This window comes from Somniosus microcephalus, chromosome 29, assembly GCF_052327205.1.
Source record: "Somniosus microcephalus isolate GS21.2 chromosome 29, FLI_Smic_1.0, whole genome shotgun sequence".
Taxonomy (NCBI): Eukaryota; Metazoa; Chordata; class Chondrichthyes; order Squaliformes; family Somniosidae; genus Somniosus; species Somniosus microcephalus.
In genome coordinates, this window is record NC_141015.1 from 23,719,167 (window position 1) to 23,739,156 (window position 19,990).

A 19,990-nucleotide genomic window follows, 5' to 3' on the forward strand; every position below is an offset into this window, starting at 1 on the left:
GAGTTCCAGGTCCTCACCACTCGCTGTGTAAAAAAGTTTTTCCTCACTTCCCCCCTGTATCTCTTGCCCAAAACCTTAAATTTGTGTTCCCTAGTCATTGTACCATCAACTAGTGGAAACAGCCTTTCCCCGTCTAGCTTATCCAAATCCGTCATAATCTTGTACACCTCTATCAAATCACTCCTCAACCTCCTTTGCTCTAATGAAAACAAATCCAGCTTCTCCAACCTGTCCTTGTAGCTAAGATCCCCCATCCCCGGAACCATTCTGGTAAATATCCTCTGCACCCTCTCAAGGGCCTTCACATCCTTCCTAAAGTGTGGTGACCAGAACTGGATGCAATACTCCAGTTGCGGCCTAACCAGCGTTTTATAAAGGTTCAACATAACAGTATATACTGAGTAATAAGTAACAATCCGTATACATTCCGTCCTGTATGATCACTGCACAGCACGTGAACTCCTTTACAGTCCAGCTTTTCACACTGGGACTGAAGGAGTGTGCGAGGAGATCCCAAGGGTCTGTGAGATAATTAGATCCTGTCTTTCTCGGGCCAAAGGTCTTGAGTATTTTGCAATTCATCTTCTGTTGACTTATAAGCAAATCAATTCCCTTCCTGCATAGACTGGTGAAACCATTCCCTACAATGAGTGTGCTGCCTCCCTCTGGGACGTGGCATAATGGAGGTAATTTTAACTTAACCCAACCGTTGGGAAACTGAGGGGAGCGGGTGCAATGCTGATTTTATATCCCACCCGATTATACTCTGCATTGAAGTCAATATTGGGCTGGGTGTAAAAATCAGCATTCCACCTGATCCCGTGGGTTTCCCGCCTGGCGAGTTAGGTTCAAATTACCCCCTCATAGTCTTTTGGAAGTTAGGAGAGGGGCTCCTCGGGAATGTGTCAGCGTTTGTACAGTAACCCCCACTCAGGAGAGTTCAGGAACCACTGCGGTGCTGTACATGTAGGCAGCGTAAGAACATAAGAAATAGGAGCAGGAGCAGGCCAAATGACCCTTCGAGCCTGCTCCTCCATTCAATAAGATCATGGCTGATCTTCAACCTCATCTCCACTTTCCCACCCGATCCCGAGATCCCTTGATTCCCTTCGTGCCCAAAAATCTATCAATCTCATTCTTGAATATATTCAATGACTGAGCATCCACAGCTCTCTGGTTTAGAGAATTCCAAAGATTCACCACCGAGTGAAGAAATGTCTCCGCATCTCAGTCCTAAATGTCCGACCCCTTATCCTGAGTCTGTGACCCCTGGTTCTAGACTCCCCAGCCAGGGGAACCATCCTCCCTGCATCTACCCTGTCAAGCCCTCTTAAGAATTTTGTCTGTTTCAATGAGATGACCTCTCCTTCTAAACTCCAGAGAATATAGGCCTAGCCTACTCAATCTCTGCTGATAGGATGGCCCTCCCTTCCCAGCAGTTTGGTTAATCTGCTCGCACAGCAAGATGAGGGAAGATAAGACATGACTGCGGGTGCCTACTGGCGCCTGCACGCTAAAGAACACGAGCGCAATTTGACGAAACCTCCCGAATGGGCACAAAAACGTGGAAACTCGCCGCTCCGACCATTTCGACCTGGGGGGCATGGCCAGTTTTTGTGGGCAGAGACTGCTTCAGGAGAATTGACTTTCCAACCAGCCGAACAGGCTGGCGGAACCTTGAGCGTAAGTGACGTCTCAGCTGAGAAACCCGTATATCGCTGGCGTTTTCACTTCCGCAAACCTCTGCGCTATCTCGGTCGATTTCGCCCAGGTTGCGCTGACATCGGGGCGGAAACCCAGCGGAAACTCCGGGCCTGCATTTGGAAGCAAGATACTGGGGTAATTGAAGGAAGCTGCTGTGGCAGCTGAACTTTCCTACACCATGTTTTGGGCTCTCTGTCAGTATCGTGCTATATCTCAATGATTCTCTTTAAATTCTGTGAGCTGTGTATATTGTATAAGCACCAAATTAATTCAGTTTATTATCCAGCATTATTGCGGATCCTGGCATTACATTGGAAATCAACATCTATTTTGTTTTTGTTGCATACGCGAACTGGCAAATATCTGGCATTTTGCTATATCTCAATGATTCTCTTTAAATTCTGTGAGCTGTGTATATTGTACTAGCTGGAGTGCCCGGCGGTGCCGAGGCTTTTTCGAGGGCATGTTGTTATTGGAAGAGAGAGAGAGCGCGACTGGGGAGAAGAGAGAGAGCGACTGGGGGGGGAGGGGGAGGGGGGAGGAGAGGAGGGGGGAGGGGGTGGAGGGAGAGGGGGGAGGGAGTGAGGGGAGGAGGAGGGGGAAGGAGAGAGGGAAGGAGACAGTGAGGGAAGGAGGAAGAAACCGGGTAGCCCAGACTAAAGATGGCGCTGTTCGGGCCCACATTAAAGTTCCGCCATGATCAAAGATGGCGTCATGAGAATGTCGTGCCACCAGGATCAAATATGGCGCTGTTGTTTCGCTACATTGAACTGCTGCCAGGATGAAAGACGGCCGGGCCCAGTTGCCAGGGTAACTCCCCTCCCGATCTCCAGAGCCGGTTGCCGGGTTAACCCTTCCCCCCCCTTCCAAGCCCGCGCCCCGCTCTCCCGAGAGCCCCGCCCCCCCGATGGCTCCGCGGAGCTCCGTGCCGCCCCACGCACTGACATGGCCCCGCCCTCCTGAGTTGGCTTCAAGCGAGCCGGCTTGAAGACCGCCGAGCGGGGAAGAGAGATGGGCACAACCGCCCAGGAGACCCCGTGCTCCCGCCTGAGTCAGTGGACGCGGGCGCGATGAGATGGGGGGGACCGAGGAGAGGGCGGGGGGGAAGGGGGAGACCGAAGGGGGGGGTGGGGGGGTGAGGGGTGGGAGGAGCTTGCCACAAAACAATTGCCTAGGGTCCAGCATGGCTGGCAACAGACGCCCAGGCTTCGAGGCCTACCTGCAAAAACGGGGAAAGGTAGGAAAATTAATGAGATTAGATAAAAGATTTAGAAAGTAATTCACTTTTTTTAAAAACAATATGTGTTTTAAAAGCAACTTTTTTTTAAAGACGCAGAAAGCAGGAAAAAGAAATGAAAAGTTTGGAATCAAGATGGCGGCGACTCACCTCGGTTCAGAACGATAAGGCCCGCCCACACACGCACCGATTGGTCGACCATCAGGTCACCAAAGCGTAGGATTGGTCAATCGTCCCGTCACTCGACTCTAGGAGGGCCCGCCCGCACGCGCCAGGAACCCGCCCCCGCCACGCAGCGATTGGTCGACCGTCGGGTCACTCGACTGTACGATTGGTCGACCTCGACGTCACTCAATGCTAATGAGCAGATAATGAGCGGAATTTTGAACGTTTGTTGGATACCGCGGGCACAATTTTTGTCTCACCGAAACGTAAATACGCTTACGACCATTCTGGAATCGTAAGCTTTCTTTTGATGTAACACACGTGTAGGTATGCTCTATAACTTTTGATTGTATAGCCGGACAGAGAGACAGAAAGACAGACAGAGAGACATACCGTTTTATATATATATATATATATATAAGATAAGCACCAAATTAATTCAGTTTATTATCCAGCATTATTGCGTATCCTGGCATTACATTGGAAATCAACATCTAATTTGTTTTTGTTGCATACGCGAACTGGCAAATATCTGGCATTTCGTTACATAACTTTGTACAGACACATCTTGCACACACACATTTCAAGTAATTCACTAAGTATCTGAATCCCTAATACACAAAAGATAAAACTGCCTACATTATTAGACAAGAAAAAGATAAGTTGGAATGGCTTGCGCAAAGTCAGAGCTCGCTCTGGGGGCTGAAGTTCGGGGAGTTTCTCCGTCGCGTGACTTTACCGAAAATGTTACTTTTCTGGGATATTTCAGTCAATTTTTGGATGGTGTATTTCCTTTGTCAGTCCAGGCTGATTCCTGCAGCCAAGGGGGCAGTCACTCTGGCCACTAAGAGGCGCCAAAGACTGCCCACACTTCGCTCCATTCTGCGGGTTTCTCAGCTGAGACCTCCCGCAGCTCTGCTTGATACAGCCGAGGCAGTGGGCAGGGCGGGACTCGAGCCCGTGTCAGTCCCTGCACGGTAGCGCGGGCAATTAGTACCACACGCTTACACAAACTCATATTATACAAGGGTACCTATACAATGTGAGGATTGTGGTACCAAGTTAGACTGATAACAATGGCGTACACACTCTCTCACACAGGCACACTTACTTGCTCACACACTTACTCACACATACCAACATACACAGACGCACACTCACTCCCGTTTACTCACTCACTCGCTCACACACACTTACAACAACAACAGCATCTTGCCTGCATATAGCGCCTTTAACATAGTAAAACGTCACAGGAACATTATCAAACAAAATTTGACACACACACATATATATATATACGCACACATGTTCACACTCACCCATGCATTCACATACTCGCTTGCTCACTCCGACTCACTTTCAGTCACACACACACATACACTCACTCACATAGGTAATAATCATTTTTTTCCCTAACGAAAGACCATTAATTCAAACCTTATAGTAAGTATTCACCCATTAAATTATTTTGTATTCTCTTACAAACGCACGTGCATCCTTCTTTGGTCTCCATTAGGGCTTGCAGTGACCCAGGAAGATGAGGCGTCCTCGGCCCCACATTACTTCTTGCACAATATCGATCCTAGTGCAGCTAAACGATAGAAGTTCGGCGGAGCAGTCCCGAAGGCCGGGCATTCCTTCACTACTCGGGCGGGGGGGCGGGGTTGGGGGAGGGGGGTGCGGCGACTGAGAAAATGGCCCAATGTGGACAAGGCGAGTCTTGCTGCCTGTGTAGTTTAGGGTTTGAACTGATGCTGCTTGACAGTCTGGATGAGATAGTCTCACCCCCTTTGCCGCTGCAGTCTCAGGCCGCCTGTGCCGTGCGAGTTTACATTTGGTGCGCAAATCTTTCCACGGGCCTGGAGCACACCACAACAAGGCCTCGGTATCACTGAAGTTCCAAAAATATGTACACGACTTCATACGCTTTATTGTTCGTTAAACATTGTCCTGCCCGTGTTATATATACGTTTCCTGGAGCTCGTCCAGCTGGAGTTAGTTAACCTTGGTTGTTAGAAAAAAAGATTTTGGCGTAGACCGTGTTGGGACACTGGGCACTCGGAGTGGTCGGGTTGCTCGGGACGCTCGGCTGTGTGGGCACCAGTTCCAGCTCCGCATACGTCAGACTATCTTCTACAATTCGAGGCTGGGGGAGGGAGGGGGGGAAAGAGAGAAACAACATTGTGAAACCCCAAAAACAACATTTTTAAAAAAAAAGCTTAGAGCACAGACTTAAGATACTTGGCTAAAGATCCAGAGGGCGATGAGGAGAATTTTTTTTACATTGTTATGATCTGGAACGCTCTGCCTGAAAGGGCGGTGGAAGCAGATTCAGTCGTAACTTTCAAAAGGGAATTGCCTATATACTTTGAAGGAGGCAGGGCAAGTTGATAAGGCTGTGAAGAAAAGCATATGCAATCCTTGGTTTTATAAATAGAGGCAATGGGCTGGATTTTATCAATGGAGGCGAGTAGGAGGCAGGGCTCCCACTTTTGGGGTTGTAGTCCCGCCTCCATCGAGTTGTGGCCAACCCACTCGATTTTCACTTGATTGACCTTGTTGAGCCCGCCCAGCGGGCTCAGCAGGCCAATTAAGGGCCACCCGGCAACAGGTGACATCACAGATTGACATTTCATCTGTCAAGAGCTTTTGACAGATGAAATATCAGTGTTTGACAGCTCTTTGAAGCTGTCAAACACTGACAATCTGTACTCTAAGTTAATTCCTTCCTCTCAGGATGATTTAGAGATCTCTCCAGAACAGAAAGCTGAATGCTGCAGATTTTGACAGCTCGCGGCCATTCTGCTTTCTGTGCCGGTGAGACGAGGGACTCCCGAGACCTGAAGGAAGGAAGGCTGTAAAGGTAAGTAAAGCTTATTTACACACTTTACACACACCAAACACACTTACCTCTGCACTCATGCACCCATCACTCACCTGAACACCAGACATCTCGACCCCTCCAAGCCCTTCAGCCCAACGGTCCGCCTCGCTAACTTGGCGTGGTTTGGATCCGTTGGGCAGCCCACACTTCAGGGATAAAAATAGGGATTAGGCTAAAAACTGCCTGTTAACTACCTGTTAACAGGCAGTTAATTGGCACTAATCCCCTTCCCGCCTCAGGGAGGCGGCTCCCAGCACAGGTTGGGTACCCGCCTCCTGGGAAACGGGCATGGAGGCAGGTTGGGGGCGGGATGGGTTCGTGCCCCCCAATTTCGCAATATTAACACCCCACACACCTCCATTCCCACCTCCACGGCCCTGTCGGGTTCGAAAATCCACAACCACGTTTTACCAAAAATTGGATTGCCCTATACAGTTTAAAACCAACATTTTCGGCCAAGGCAGAGGTCCCGACAAGCAGGCTGGGATATGCCTGGGACATCCGAATACAGGGGACTGTGGCTCAGAGGCGAGCCATAGATGTCGGCCAATCGAAGCAGAGTGCATTCGCAAAGGCCAATCAGGGGACCGAGTCAGACCTGAAGCGAGGAAACCCCCGGCCAATGGGGACCACCCAGTCCAGGTTTGAATATGTGACTCACCCCTAATCGGGCTATGAATACAAGCCATCATCACCTTAATCAACTCGGACTAGGGACAATAGTCTTGGGATCACTACAGTTAAGAGGTGGCCCAAACTAATCAAGTCCCAGGACTGACACAATGGGGCAGCAGACTTGGGGGAGCTGATGTGCACTCAAAACAATACCCCTGTCCTCACACCTACCTGCATAAATATGGAACACAAGAAGGACCAACGCTGAGAGAGAACTATTACCAGAAGAACAAACAGGAGAGCGAGTTAAGACGCTGAGGGAAAAGACGAGCCCGGGAGGGACGAGCTGGGGCGAACTAACATCTAAAGAACTCCAACCGCGCTGAGGAGAAGATCCACCATCAGGCCCCAGGCTCAATCGGTATACTGAAGGTTTACTCCGCTACCAGACGGCGCAACATCGCCGCAAGAAGCGGCACCGTATACCGACTCCCGTTCCGGGGACCTCGACAAGAAGACACCAACGACCGAAGTGGCTGTGGAAGACGGCATTCACTCCAGTCATTTCAGGAACCTTTTCCATCAAGCACAATCCAACCAACGACAACCGACCGAAAGCGCAATCAACAAAATCAAACTTCGAGAAAACCCGACCAGATGCAGCAAGGTCCTCTCCGAGGTTCGGGGTACGGCGAACCCCGAGGCACAGGTCAAATTCCGACGGTGACAGCAACAGCAACAACCGCACTCAAAATTCCATCTGTCAAGGGAGGAGGCTGTGAGTATAATCCAAGGACCTGCAACTGTCAGTCTAGTTTAGGTAGGAAAGTGGGTTGGTGGGATTGGACTTGGTAAAGATAAAACTGTGTAAGCATTCTCGTTGTGTCCGTTCTCGCTCATATTTTATTTATAGTTATAAATGTGTGTGTGTGTTTATTACGTTTGTGGTAGAACTTACCTTGGCAAATAAAATTAGTTGTCACCTGTTCTTTTTCCAAGGACTACTTGTCTCCGAGTGTCTATTTAAAGTGCATCGTTCTCCACCCAAATTCTGGAGTTAGAACCAGATAGGGGCATTAGGGCGCTTCGAACCCGCCAAACAAGGGAACAGCAGACTAGGGAAAAGAGAGAGGACTCCAGGAACACTTGGGCTCAGGAGTACCCCACAGATTAGGTATAAACTGTACGGGTCGCCACCGTATTTTAGTCCTCCTCTATAAGCTGTTGTTCTCTATCTCCTTAGAGGGTGTTTAGTGACACCCGACCTGCAGGCTAACATAAGCTGCAAGGGCATAAAGGAGACCGAGGCCCAATACATCAACAGGCACTAAAGACCCCTGCAATTGGGCAGAGCAGAGCCCCATCCCCCTACAGCCCTGGGAAATTCTAGCCCATAGAGTACTAAAGCAAGAAAGTTATGCTAAACATTTATAAATCACTGGTTAGGCCTCAGCTGGAGTATTGTGTCCAATTCTGGGCACCACACTTTAGGAAGGATCTCAAGGCCTTGGAGAGGGTGCAGAGGAGATTTACTAGAATGGTTCCAGGGATGAGGGACTTCAGTCATGTGGAGGGACTGGAGAAGCTGGGATTGTTCTTCTCGTCAGCTGTGGCTCAGTGGGTAGCACACTCACCTCTGAATCAGAAGGTTGTGGGTTCAAGTCTCACTCCAGGGACTTGAGCACATAAAGCTAGGCTGACACTCTGAGGGAGTGCTGCACTGTCAGAGGTGCCGTCTTTCGGATGAGACATTAAACAAGGCCCCGTCTACTCTCTCAGGTGGACGTAAAAGATCCCATGACACTATTTCGAAGAAGAGCGGGCGGGGGGTGTTCTCCCCGGTGTCCTGGCCAAAGTTTATCCCTCAACCAACATCGATGAAACAGATTGTCTGGTCATTATCACATTGCTGTGTGTGGGAGCTTGCTGTGCGCAAATTGGCTGCTGCGTTTCCTACACTACAACAGTGACTCTACTTCATTGGCTGTAAAGCACTTTGAGGCGTCTGGTGGTCGCGAAAGGTGCTATATAAATGCAAGTCTTTCTTTTCTTAGCGCAGAGAAGGTTAAGGGGAGATTTGATAGAGGTGTTCAAAATTATGAAGGATTTTGATAGTGTAGATAGGGAGACACTGTTTCCACTAGCAGGAGGGTCAGTAACCAGAGCGAGTGGGTCAATGTAGTGAGCTAAAGTAGGCTCTCAAAGCAAGCTGCTTTCCCTCTAACAGATGTAGCTCCCTGAATTACCACAATGCTTCAAACGCTCTAGTATGATGCCCACCTATGATTTGAAAAGAAGTCACTTAAATAATCTTTCAGATCTGCCGGGGGCCGATGATGCTGAGATCCTGTTTTAAGTGCCAATATCCTGAAATAATTCCAAATATCACAAAGGGGAAGTGTCAATAAATAGTAGCTGAGATTGCATCTGGGAAGGTTTATCAGGTGCAGTTTTTTTTTTTTTTTTTAAACTCACTCGCTTTTTTTCAATCACAACGAAGATGTCTGTGGCTCAGATCAGACAATCCTAATAACATGTTGCAAAGTCCCAGAGGTGATTACAGTAATTACAGTATGTTGGCTTTACTTTTTTGGTAGAATACTGACATGCTTTGTTAGCAGCTCCACCCCATTGCAGAGCTAGCAGATCAAAAGACAAGGAACGATTGTGGCGTTACTGAGCAGCAAGTGGCCCAAGCTTCCCGTGCGATGGCACTGAATACCAGGCGCTGCGTATAACGGGCGGCTGACCCGATAACGCCCATCACCACCGCCCGAGATGAATTTCTAGGCCACGGTATTTCAAATGGATTTGAGTTGACTCACAAAACCTTCTTTTTGCTCAATTTGTCATCTGTAACAAATAAAATAAAGACTTGCATTTCTATAGCGCCTTTCACGACCACCAGACGTCTCAAAGCGCTTCACAGCCAATGAAGTACTTTTTGAAGTGGAGTCGCTGCTGTAATGTGGGAAACGTGACAGCCAACTTGCGCACAGCAAGCTCCCACAAACAGCAATGTGATAATGAACTGTTTGTGTTATGTTGATTGAGGGATAAATATTGGCCAGGAGAACTCCTCTGCTCTTCAAATACTTGGTAGCTTCATCCTATTTTTGAAAATGAGGTTCTAGGAAACTATTTTGAAGATTATAAATCATAGCATCATTATTAAAGTAGCACGAGACGATATTGGGATGTTGATGGATGCAGGGAGCCTGTGTTCCTCAGTGGCCACACATTACCAGTACCTGTCTACTGGAAGAATCCATTAGGTCTTAGTAATGTTTATGAGCATATTTTATTGTTGTACAACACAATCAGCTCCAGTGTTGAAATCAAGACTCATCGCATCATCCCCAATTCCAACTTTATTCTTTTTCAAAACTTCAGAATCATGGACCTTCCTACCTCTGTACATTCCCTTTTTTCCCCTACAACCCTGCAGGCTTTAAAAAGCTCAAGCTTGGAACCACTTAACCGTTTATCAACTCCGTTCCTATTTTAAACCTTGGTGGTGTTCGGCAGTGCCTCAATTTTAAAATTCACATCCTTGTTTTCAAATTCCTCCACGGCCTCGCCCCTCCCTATGTCTGTATCCTCCTCCCTCCCTATCTCTGTATCCTCCTCCAACCCCACAACCTTCCAAGATCTCAGCACTCCTGCAATTATAGCCTCTTGTGCATTTGGTCCCAATATCTCCTTATGAAGCTCGGTGTCAAATTTTCTTCGATAACACTCCTGTGAAACGTCTTGGGATGTTTTACTACGCTAAAAACAAAGACTTGCATTTCTATAGCGCCTTTCACAACCTCAGGGTGCCCCAAAGCGCTTCACAGTCAATGAAGTACTTTTAAATTGGAGTCACTGTTGTAATGTAGGAAACGCAGCAGCCAATTTGCGCACAGCAAGCTGCCAAAAACAGCAATGTGATAATGACCAGATAATCTGTTTTAATGATGTTGATTGAGGGATAAATATTGGCCAGGACACCGGGGAGAACTCCCCTGCTCTTCTTCGAAATAGTGCCATGGGATCTTTTATGCCCACCTGAGAGAGCAGACGGGGCCTCGGTTTAACGCCTCATCCGAAAGACGGCACCTCCGACAGTGCAGCACTCCCTCAGTACTGCACTGGAGTGTCAGCCTAGATTTATGTGCTCAAGTCCCTGGAGTGAGACTTGAACCCACAACCTTCTGACGCACCGGCAGGAGTGCTACCCACTGAGCCACAGCTGACACGGTTAAAAGGGCTAAATAAATGCAAGTTGTTGTTGTTGTTGCTGTTCTGTGCGCTGAGCCTTGACTCCGCAGTTAAGTTTCTAAAAAAGAGAGCTTGCCTTCTTGCTACAGGAACTTTGTGCTATCCGGCACCGACGGGACCGAGCTGCTGCCATTCCCTCAAAACCGCCGTACACTCCAGAGCTAATGTTGAAACATACGGAGATTTTCATCTCCGTATGAATCAACAAACCCTGTTGTTTAGCAACAGCCTCTAAACAGTCGGCAAGCGTCTCTAGCTGAAGCTGTTGCTTAGCTACAGATGTTGCAGAGCTTGACTGTTCAAAAAAAGCAAAGAAAAGAAACGAAAAGAATTAAAAACGGCTCCTGATTTTTGCCGGTGGCTCGAGCTTGCCGGACGGTTCGCCTCCGGATAACAGAAAGTTTCCTGTATTTGATTTAACCATCTCAGCGTTCTATCGCAGGACAGAGAATCTCAAGTGCGCATCATCAGGATGGAAGAAAATAGCAACATCAGAATGATTTGGGAAAAGCTGCCTGTTTTAACTTTGACTTTTCAATAAATGCCATCTATGCTTTGTAAGCTAACCACAGTAATTGAAACGCAATGTTAGGAAAATATGACCTGGATGCTTTTCAATCTTCTCCTACTCGGAGCGACTGAAAACAATATCACACGATTCCCTGGTGGGCCACAAACTATCTCTGGCGGTCTGACAGATTTTAATTTTAGAAATTTAATTTTACGTCATTGTAAAATGTGATTCTGTAACTTTTTTAATTAAATATTCTTTAAAAAAAAAAACTTTTACTTGATTGCACCAGGACATGACTCTTACTCCATTGATACTAAATGGTTGATTATAGTGATGTGGCATAAATCTAAGAAAATACAAACTAAATCCAGCTGCGTCAGAAAGTTACACACTGAACCAAAACCAGAGCAGAGCAGCAAACCTCCCTCTACTCTGTGTTCTTGAGATATATCCTTTTTTTATTAATTCACGGAATGTGGGCATCGCTGGCAAGGCCAGTATTTATTGCCCATTCTTAATTGCCCTCGAGAAGGTGGTGGTGAGCTGCCATTTCAGAGGGCAGTTAAGAGTCAACCACATTGCTGTGTGTCTGGAGTCACATGTAAGCCAGACCGGGTAAGGACGGCAGATTTCCTTCCCTAAAGGACATTAGTGAACCAGATGGGTTTTTACAACAATTCGGTAATTTCATGGTCGCCATTACTTTTTTTTAAATGCCAGATTTTTTAAATTAATTAACTGAATTTAAATTCCCCAGCGGGATTTGAACTCATGTCTCTGGATCATTAGTCCAGGCCTCTGGATTACTAGTCCAGTTCTTCCATCTTACATTTACCTTGTTTCTTGGGATGTGGGTGACACTGGCACGGCAACATTTATTGCCCATATCTAGATTCCCTGAGGGCATAAAGAGTCACATGTAGGCCAGAGCAGGTAGGGGTAGTAGACTCCCTCCTCTGAAGGACATTAGTGAACCAGTTGGATTTTTATGATAATCTGGCTGATTCCATGATCATTTTCTGATGCCAGGCCACATACCTGATTTTTTGAATTCAGTTTTACAACTTGCCATGATGTGAGTTAACTCATGATCTCTCGATTGCTAGTCCAGTACCATAACCACTAGGCTACTGTACCCATGTTTATTGTGTTGAGAATCACTGGGCTAATCCCATAATGGCCACGTTCGAAAACTACAAAAAATAATGAGGCAATACAATGGAAGCTGGTACTGAGATGAGGCTATTAGAATTGAGGGGACATGGTTCTGTTTTTATTGATCCTAAGATATAGGTATTAGTGAAATTTGTAGCTTGACTTTAATTACTATTGTTCCTCTTGTGGAAAACCACCATTTTAGACCTTCACTCCCACCCACAGTTAGTTGATAACATAGATCATACATGTATCTCAGAGTGGCCTCATCAATTTACCCAGAAGTCAGCACTTTGGATCAGGCTGGATGTAAATTCAGAGTCACCTAATCTGAGAAAAAGTTAGAAGCAGTTGAGAACCATTTAGTGCCCAGCCAGAAGGCGTTTCCCAGCCAGAAGGCGTTTCCCAGTCAGGTGCCTCATGATGGGGGGCTAGTCCAGTGCAAAGTGTTCACATCCAACTCAGTCAAGAGAGCCACTCTAAGATATACCATTAACTATGTCAACTGAAGTGAGAAGAGACACTGGGTCTCAATGAGGGGGATATAGTTAACTAATTTGAAGCTATTTTGAAGCTACCTAATTTGAAGGTGGGGATAGCTACAGGTGTTGAGTGGATCGCACCTTTTGCTAGTATCAGTCCTTTAAAACATTTCTTGTCTTTGGAAACACACAAATAAATAATAAATAGATTGTTGCCTAGCCAGCTAGACCCCAGCCATTCAAATATTGGGCATTTAGGACATTAAAAAAATCATAACATAACACAGATCATGAAGCCATTTCCTCACTATTTAAAAAAACTTTTAACTTTGGCTTACTTGGATCCCTGGGGTTAGGTGCATCCAAATTTAAAATAAATCAAGAGTTCTGATATGTGATCGCAATAATCCATTCGTCCACGGGCGGCATGCTGATTGGCGATTCTGGTGGGTGTACCATCTAACTGAATAACATTGAGTTGGCAGGGAATGACATAACATCATTGGATCTCTGCCCCCTCTTCTCCAGAAAAGACTTGCATTTATATAGCGCCTTTCATGACGACCGGACGTCCCAAAGCACTTTACAGCCAATGAAGTACTTTTTGAAGTGTAGTCACTGCTGTAATGTGGGAAATGTGGCAGCCAATTTACGCACAGCAAGCTCCCACAAACAGCAATGTGATAATGACCCGATAATCTGTTTTTAGTGATGTTGCTTGAGGGGCCCAGGACACCGGGGAGAACTCCCCTGCTCTTCTTCAAATAGTGCCATGGGATCTCTTACGTCCACCTGAAAGAACAGACAGGGCCTCAGTTCAATGTCTCATCTGAAAGACGGCACCTCCGACAGTGCAGCGCTCCCTCAGTACTGCACTGGGAGTGTCAGCCTAGATTTTTGTGCTCAAGTCTCTGGAGTGGGACTTGAACCCACAGCCTTCTGACTCAGAGGCGAGAGTGCTGCCCACTGAGCCACGGCAGATAGAAATACATGCACCATGGTAACAGAAGGGGTGACGAGATGCATGACGTTGATTGGTTGATGATATAGAGATTGACTGCTATGATTAGTCAACAACTCCATCATCATTGTATCAAGCGTCTACCAGGATGGTAGAAGATGGACTAGATGGACCTTTTTGTCGTTTAGCAATTCCTATATTCCTATGATAGCTTTCTATAATGCAAGTGGTTTTTTACCTCAATGTAAAGGAAGTACAGGAAACTCTCAATTTACCGGCACCTAAATAACTGGAAATCTCTATTAACCGGCAAAATTCAGGAGTAGGTTCAGGTAAGTTTTACTTCACATTAGTGGCCATTCCTGGAACTGTGGCTGTGTAATCGGGTTCCTGCACTTGTTGCTAAGCAACAGGGACACTTGGTCTGTGGCCGGGCTTCTTGCACCTGTTGCTAAGCAACAGGGAAGCCTGGATTTGTTGCTGTGTACGGAGCTCTCGTACCTTTTAACTATACCTCTCTGTAATCCGGACTTTTTGATAAACCGGCACCACGCCGGTCCCGTCGGTGCCGGATAAAAAAAAAGAGTTTCCTGTACTATTTTGGCCGATATGTGTGAACATGCAGGTACAGGGCCAGTGCAGTCACCTCAAAATCTAAAACCTTTTGATCAGAAGCTGATTCCCCTTTTCCTATATCCGAATATGGTGGAAGGATCAGATTTCCAATGACCTGCATTCTATGCACGCAGCGATTTATTACTGTCAGTACAGGTATGGTGTAACATCTCAAGCTTGTTGACGTAGGGTATCTACAATATGTATATTTGGGGAAAAGGGATATTGTGCCAGCAAATTACTAGGTGGGAGACATTTAAATAGAGCTTTTGTAAATCTAATGGAAAAAAAGCAAACCCATCCTTAACTCCTTGCTTAGTAGAAGTCCTTACAGGTCAAAAACCAACAGTTGCCAAGTGCTACATGTCTGTGCATTGTTCGGCCTGCATTGCTACCATCATTTTCAGAATAATCCACAACCTTTCACAATCTACATAGCGTTTGGCAGAATCAATTACGCATCAAGCAGACGCAGCTCAATAAAGACTTCGACGAAACACTGAGGGGGAAAACAAATCGATTTACAAACAAAAGTTAATTTAAAAGAACCTTCACTGAACTTAAGAGACGTAATAAAAGTTTTTCATTAAACACAATAGGCCAGTAAGTGGATTAAGACAATAATATAATATTGTCAAAGCAGCAATTGTAATATTTCAGCCATTTTGTGTTGGTGATGTGATCAGGGTTAAATAATATATCTTTTTTAAAAACCAGCCAGCCTGAATGTGTGTGTAAAATCCTGCTCTTTCATTTAATTACCATTTGTTTTATTCTGATTCCACCACACCAGTTTTTTTTTTATGGGCCATTACTGCCTCTCTTAAAATAGTCCCAGTAAACCCAACTCATGCAAATTTTAGCACATCAAGTTATGAAATCACGTTCTCCGGGTGTTTTATTGAATTATTGTAAAATTGCATTGTGTTCCATTGTAGATTATCTATTTATTCTTTATTTTATTATGTGTGGATATGAAAAATAATGCTGCATTCTGGAATATAGGTCACCCTACATGTTGGGTTGATGTGTGGTTTTCATACATTTTTATGATGGTCTGATAGTAAATATAATTCAATAAAGCCAAAGAGAACTAAATAAATAATTGGATCTTAGAAAGCAATAAAGATACAATAAAATTAGCAAGTCTATGATGAGTAAATTGTACATGAAGTGATAGCAGCCCAGATTCTGTGTATGCTTATTGCTCGCTTGTAATGCTCTGGCAATCTAAATACAGGTAGACTATCCTTTATCCGCACTTCTGAAAACCGAAAACCTCTGAAAACCGGAAGTTTTTTTGTGGAGCGTAAGTCGTGCGCACGACATAACCCGAGTGGCGCCAAACATGACCCGACGCGGCCGATGCTTTTCTGACCTGATTTGCGGGCCAGCTTAGCGTAGGAGTCAGCCAATATCCGACTTTCCCACAACTGGTGGCGGCAGTCGAGCCCCAGACCCCCGCTAAGTCAAGGAATTCAGATACGGAGCAGGGGGAGCTGTAAACAGACTGTGAGCGGCAGCACAGAGAAGCAGGAAGGGGAATGAGACACGGAACAGTCGCAAGAGGTAGCCTGAACTTTTAAAATTTATATTAAATACAAATACTAATTACCAAATTAATTTAATGTTCAGAGTTTCCCAGTCTGAAATAATACCTTCTGAAATCCAAAAATTTCCGAAAACCGAAACACAGCTGGTCCTAAGGTTTTTGGATAAGGGATAGTCAACCTGTATATAGAAATAATGCAGGAAGTGGCAGATATTTATATAAGATGCCTACAATAAAAAATACAAGCAAAAGAGACTAGAATGAAATACAAGCACCTGATTGTCCCACCAGAGTTGGCGAGCCTTAGTCATGAAGGTTTCATCACATGACGTTTTGCTTCCAACCACATCACCCAGTCAAAAAGCCTTTTGCCCCCATCTCTAATATTTTTATAACTAACAAACAGAAATCTTCAAAGAAAATGGATTAAAAAACCCTCACCATTTTTTTAATACCCCAATGATTTTTCTCCCAGGTTGCTCGCAGTAGCGTCCTGGAGATTAATCTTAAATTCCTGGAGACTCCAGGGCATAAGACCAGAAGAAATCGGAGCAGGAGTCGGCCATTCGGCCCCTCAAGCCTGCTCCGCCATTCAATAAGATCATGGCTGATCTTCTACCTCAACTCCACCTTCCCGCCCGATCCCCATATCCCTTGATTCCCTTAATATTCCAAAATCTATCCATCTCTGTCTTGAATATACGCAACGATTGAGCGTCCACAGCCCTCTGGGGTAGAGAATTCCAGAAATTCACAACCCGAAATTTCTCCTCATCTCAGTCCTAAATGGCCGATTTTCAATGTGATCCAATGGGCCATCATGTTGGACGCACACTGAAAGTTAGCAGTAATAATTTGGTTTTAAAGCAGATTTGCAGGATTAATATAATCTGCTTTGCACTATGGAAGAAATGATTCTCCTCACATAGGAAATATTTTTCTTTAAGCGTGGCTATCAGCTGAATAGGTGTTAAAGACTTTGCAGTTATTATAATAAAAAACATTTTGGGTCAGATTTTTTTGGATAAAATGATCACAAAGAGGAGCATAAAGCAAAAAGGGATTTGGGTTAGTGGGGCATCCATTTAAAACTAGCTATGCAGCATTTAAGGGCTGATTTTGGGTTTGGACAATCGTGGGCTGAGGGAGGCCCTGTAAGGAGCGCAGTTCGGGCCTGACCTGTGCATACTGAAAGAGGCGATCCTCACGGAGAGGGTTCAATTCCAGAATCAGCCCTTTCATTTCTGATTCCTTCTGTGTGCAGTTTTGGTCTCCCTACCCAAGAAAGGATATACTTGCCATAGAGGGAGTGCAGCAAAGGTTCACCAGACTGATTCCTGGGATGGCAGGACTGTTGTACGAGGAGAGATTGGGTCGACTAGGCCTGTATTCACTAGAGTTTAAAAGAATGAGAGGGGATCTCATTGAAACATATAAAATTCTGACAGGGCTAGACAGACTGGATGCAGGGAGGATGTTTCCCCTGGCTGGAGGGTCTAGAACCAGGGGGTCACAGTCTCAGGATACGGGGTAGGACATTTAGGACTGAGATGAGGAGAAATTTCTTCACTCGGAGGGTGGTGAACCTGTGGAATTCTCTACCACAGAAGGCTGTAAAGGCCAAGTCACTGAATATATTTAAGAAGGAGATAGATAGAATTCTAGACACAAAAGGCATCAAGGGGTATGGGGAGAGAGCGGGAATGTAGTATTGAGATAGAGGATCAGCCATGATCATATTGAATGGCGGAGCAGGCTCGAAGGGCCGAATGGCCGACTCCTGCTCCTATTTTTCTATGTTTCTCCAAAATAACTAAAATGAACAACTCACAAGGCCCCAGAGCCCTGTTAGTTTATTGAGATCATTTTCAAAAACATGGCTAAAATAAAAAATGTCCAGAATATGCTTACCAGAATGGATTTAGCATCATGTTTCTTCAAAAACTTTTTTTTAATCGACGCGTCTCTAGTTGGTACTGAAATATAGAAAGGAAGCATGTTATAATGTTAAAATCGTCAAATAATGCACATCTTGATTTCCTGCTGAGCAATAATGGATGCAAAGAACATATCAGCTATTGCTTTCTCTCTCACACACTCACATAGCTCAGTGTGCTCGCAGTGCCTTTCCATTTCAAGGAACAGAACTCTAGCTTTCTTGTGCCGACTGGTTTTAAATTCCTTTTAATAACTAGGTCCCACATTGCTGGCTTCAGCAGTCTGGCTCTCATACACAGAGCTGCTTAGCCTGGGTGGAACATATTGCGGATGCAAATTATAGGGTGCAGAGGTATAATGACGGGGAGGGGGGTGAATCAAAATACAGAAAGAAAATGAAATGGGTAAATGTGAAAGAAGGAGGGTTTTTTTTTTATTCAGAAAGACTACATACATATTGGGCCGTATATTCCGATGCCTACGGGTGGGTACGAGCTGTGTACACACCCGTAGGGACATCGGAAATGCCTGTTTCAGGCATGCGAAGCGCATGCGCTGAAAACCGGTATTTCCGATCTGCCAAGAACACTCTTGACTGATCCTCCGCCTGCCCTGGAGAAGGGCCTCTGCGGGGGGGAGAGTTCCGCTTTCTGCAGAACCTCCGCCCGCAGAAAACCCTTAGAAATCTTACGCCTGGTAAAAGCAGCGTAAGGCCTGCTTTTACCAGCATAAGAGTTGAAAAAAAGTTAAAAAAAAATTTTTCACTCATTTATAATTTAAAAATACTTTAAAAAAAATTGTTTCTTTTTAGCCCCGTAAAAAACTTTAATTCTTTATTTCAAAAAATTAAATGTTTAAAATATTTAATTTATTGTAATTTCAACCCATTTTAAAAATGTGATGGTTTTAAAAAATTTATTTAATGTTTTACTATGTTTTTGGGGTGATCTCCATTCATATATTTGACAGGTCTATCTGTCAAGTGTATGAAGAGAGATTCCCTTCTCCTATTGGCTCCCCATGGCCCACGTGATCCCAGGGATGCTTGTGAACCGCCTGCGCCCCTGGGATATGTGGGCCCTGCGCATTTTGAGTTTGGACAGGCCCAGGAGCGGAACTATACGCACCTCGGGAGCCCTCGGGTAAGTCTAGATTTTTTCCAGATCAGAAAATACGGGCCATTATACTTGATGAAGTCACGATGTCACGTGGTACCTAAAGGCTACACTGCCATATATGGGTCATCAGTACAGTTGTCCACACATTGGAGAGAGTGCATTGTTTGGGGGGGGGGGGTCAAGATATTGGCAATATTCCTATGGTTCTGCTAAATCAAGGGATATCAAAGTTCCTATTTATATAGAGGGGTTTGGAGTTGTTGTGAGCTTGTGGCCACCGAGATTGGTAGATTTTTGTTAACCAAAGGTATTAAGGGATATGAGGCAGGTGGATGGAGTTAGGTCACAGAACAGCCATGATCTCATTGAATGACGGAACAGGCTGGAGGGGCTAAATGGCCTCCTCCTGTTCCTATGTTCCATGTTGGCCTGTTGGGATCTTAGGGATGGATGGTCTGGGTGAACAGTTTGGATTTTTTTTTATCCCTTTAGGATTTTTATTACAGTTTGTGGAAAATTGTTGCCCTCCTCTTTCCGAACATTGACATATCTATTGGGGAGCGTGGTGATTTATGCGATGACAGGCTCATCCCTGCGCTCTGCTCCGAGATCCTATCTGAAAAGCTTTGGGTGAGATTGAGACTGAGGAGGTACGGAAGGGAAGTCGACCATCAAGTCTCGAAGCTCTGAACGTACTCTAACATCCGAGTGAGAAATGTGACTCTGAGGGGTGGACATTGCATAGCTTCAGCCTGCAGGCAGAGAACGGGGCACAGGGAACGATCCC

At 45.5% G+C, this 19,990-nt stretch overlaps 1 protein-coding gene across 1 annotated transcript in view; it reads right to left on the reverse strand.

Annotated features, from left to right (window-relative positions):
- Positions 1-3,530: 3,530 nt before the first annotated feature.
- Positions 3,531-19,990, reverse strand: part of vstm4a (V-set and transmembrane domain containing 4a) — a 66,326-nt gene continuing 49,866 nt past the window's right edge. The window contains exons 8-9 of the mRNA XM_085970372.1: positions 18,059-18,123; positions 3,531-5,252 (exon numbers count right to left, since the gene is read on the reverse strand). Of these exons, the coding sequence (XP_085826498.1) occupies positions 5,106-5,252; positions 18,059-18,123 (212 nt within the window). The 3' untranslated portion in view covers positions 3,531-5,105. The remainder of the gene's footprint in view (positions 5,253-18,058; positions 18,124-19,990) is intronic.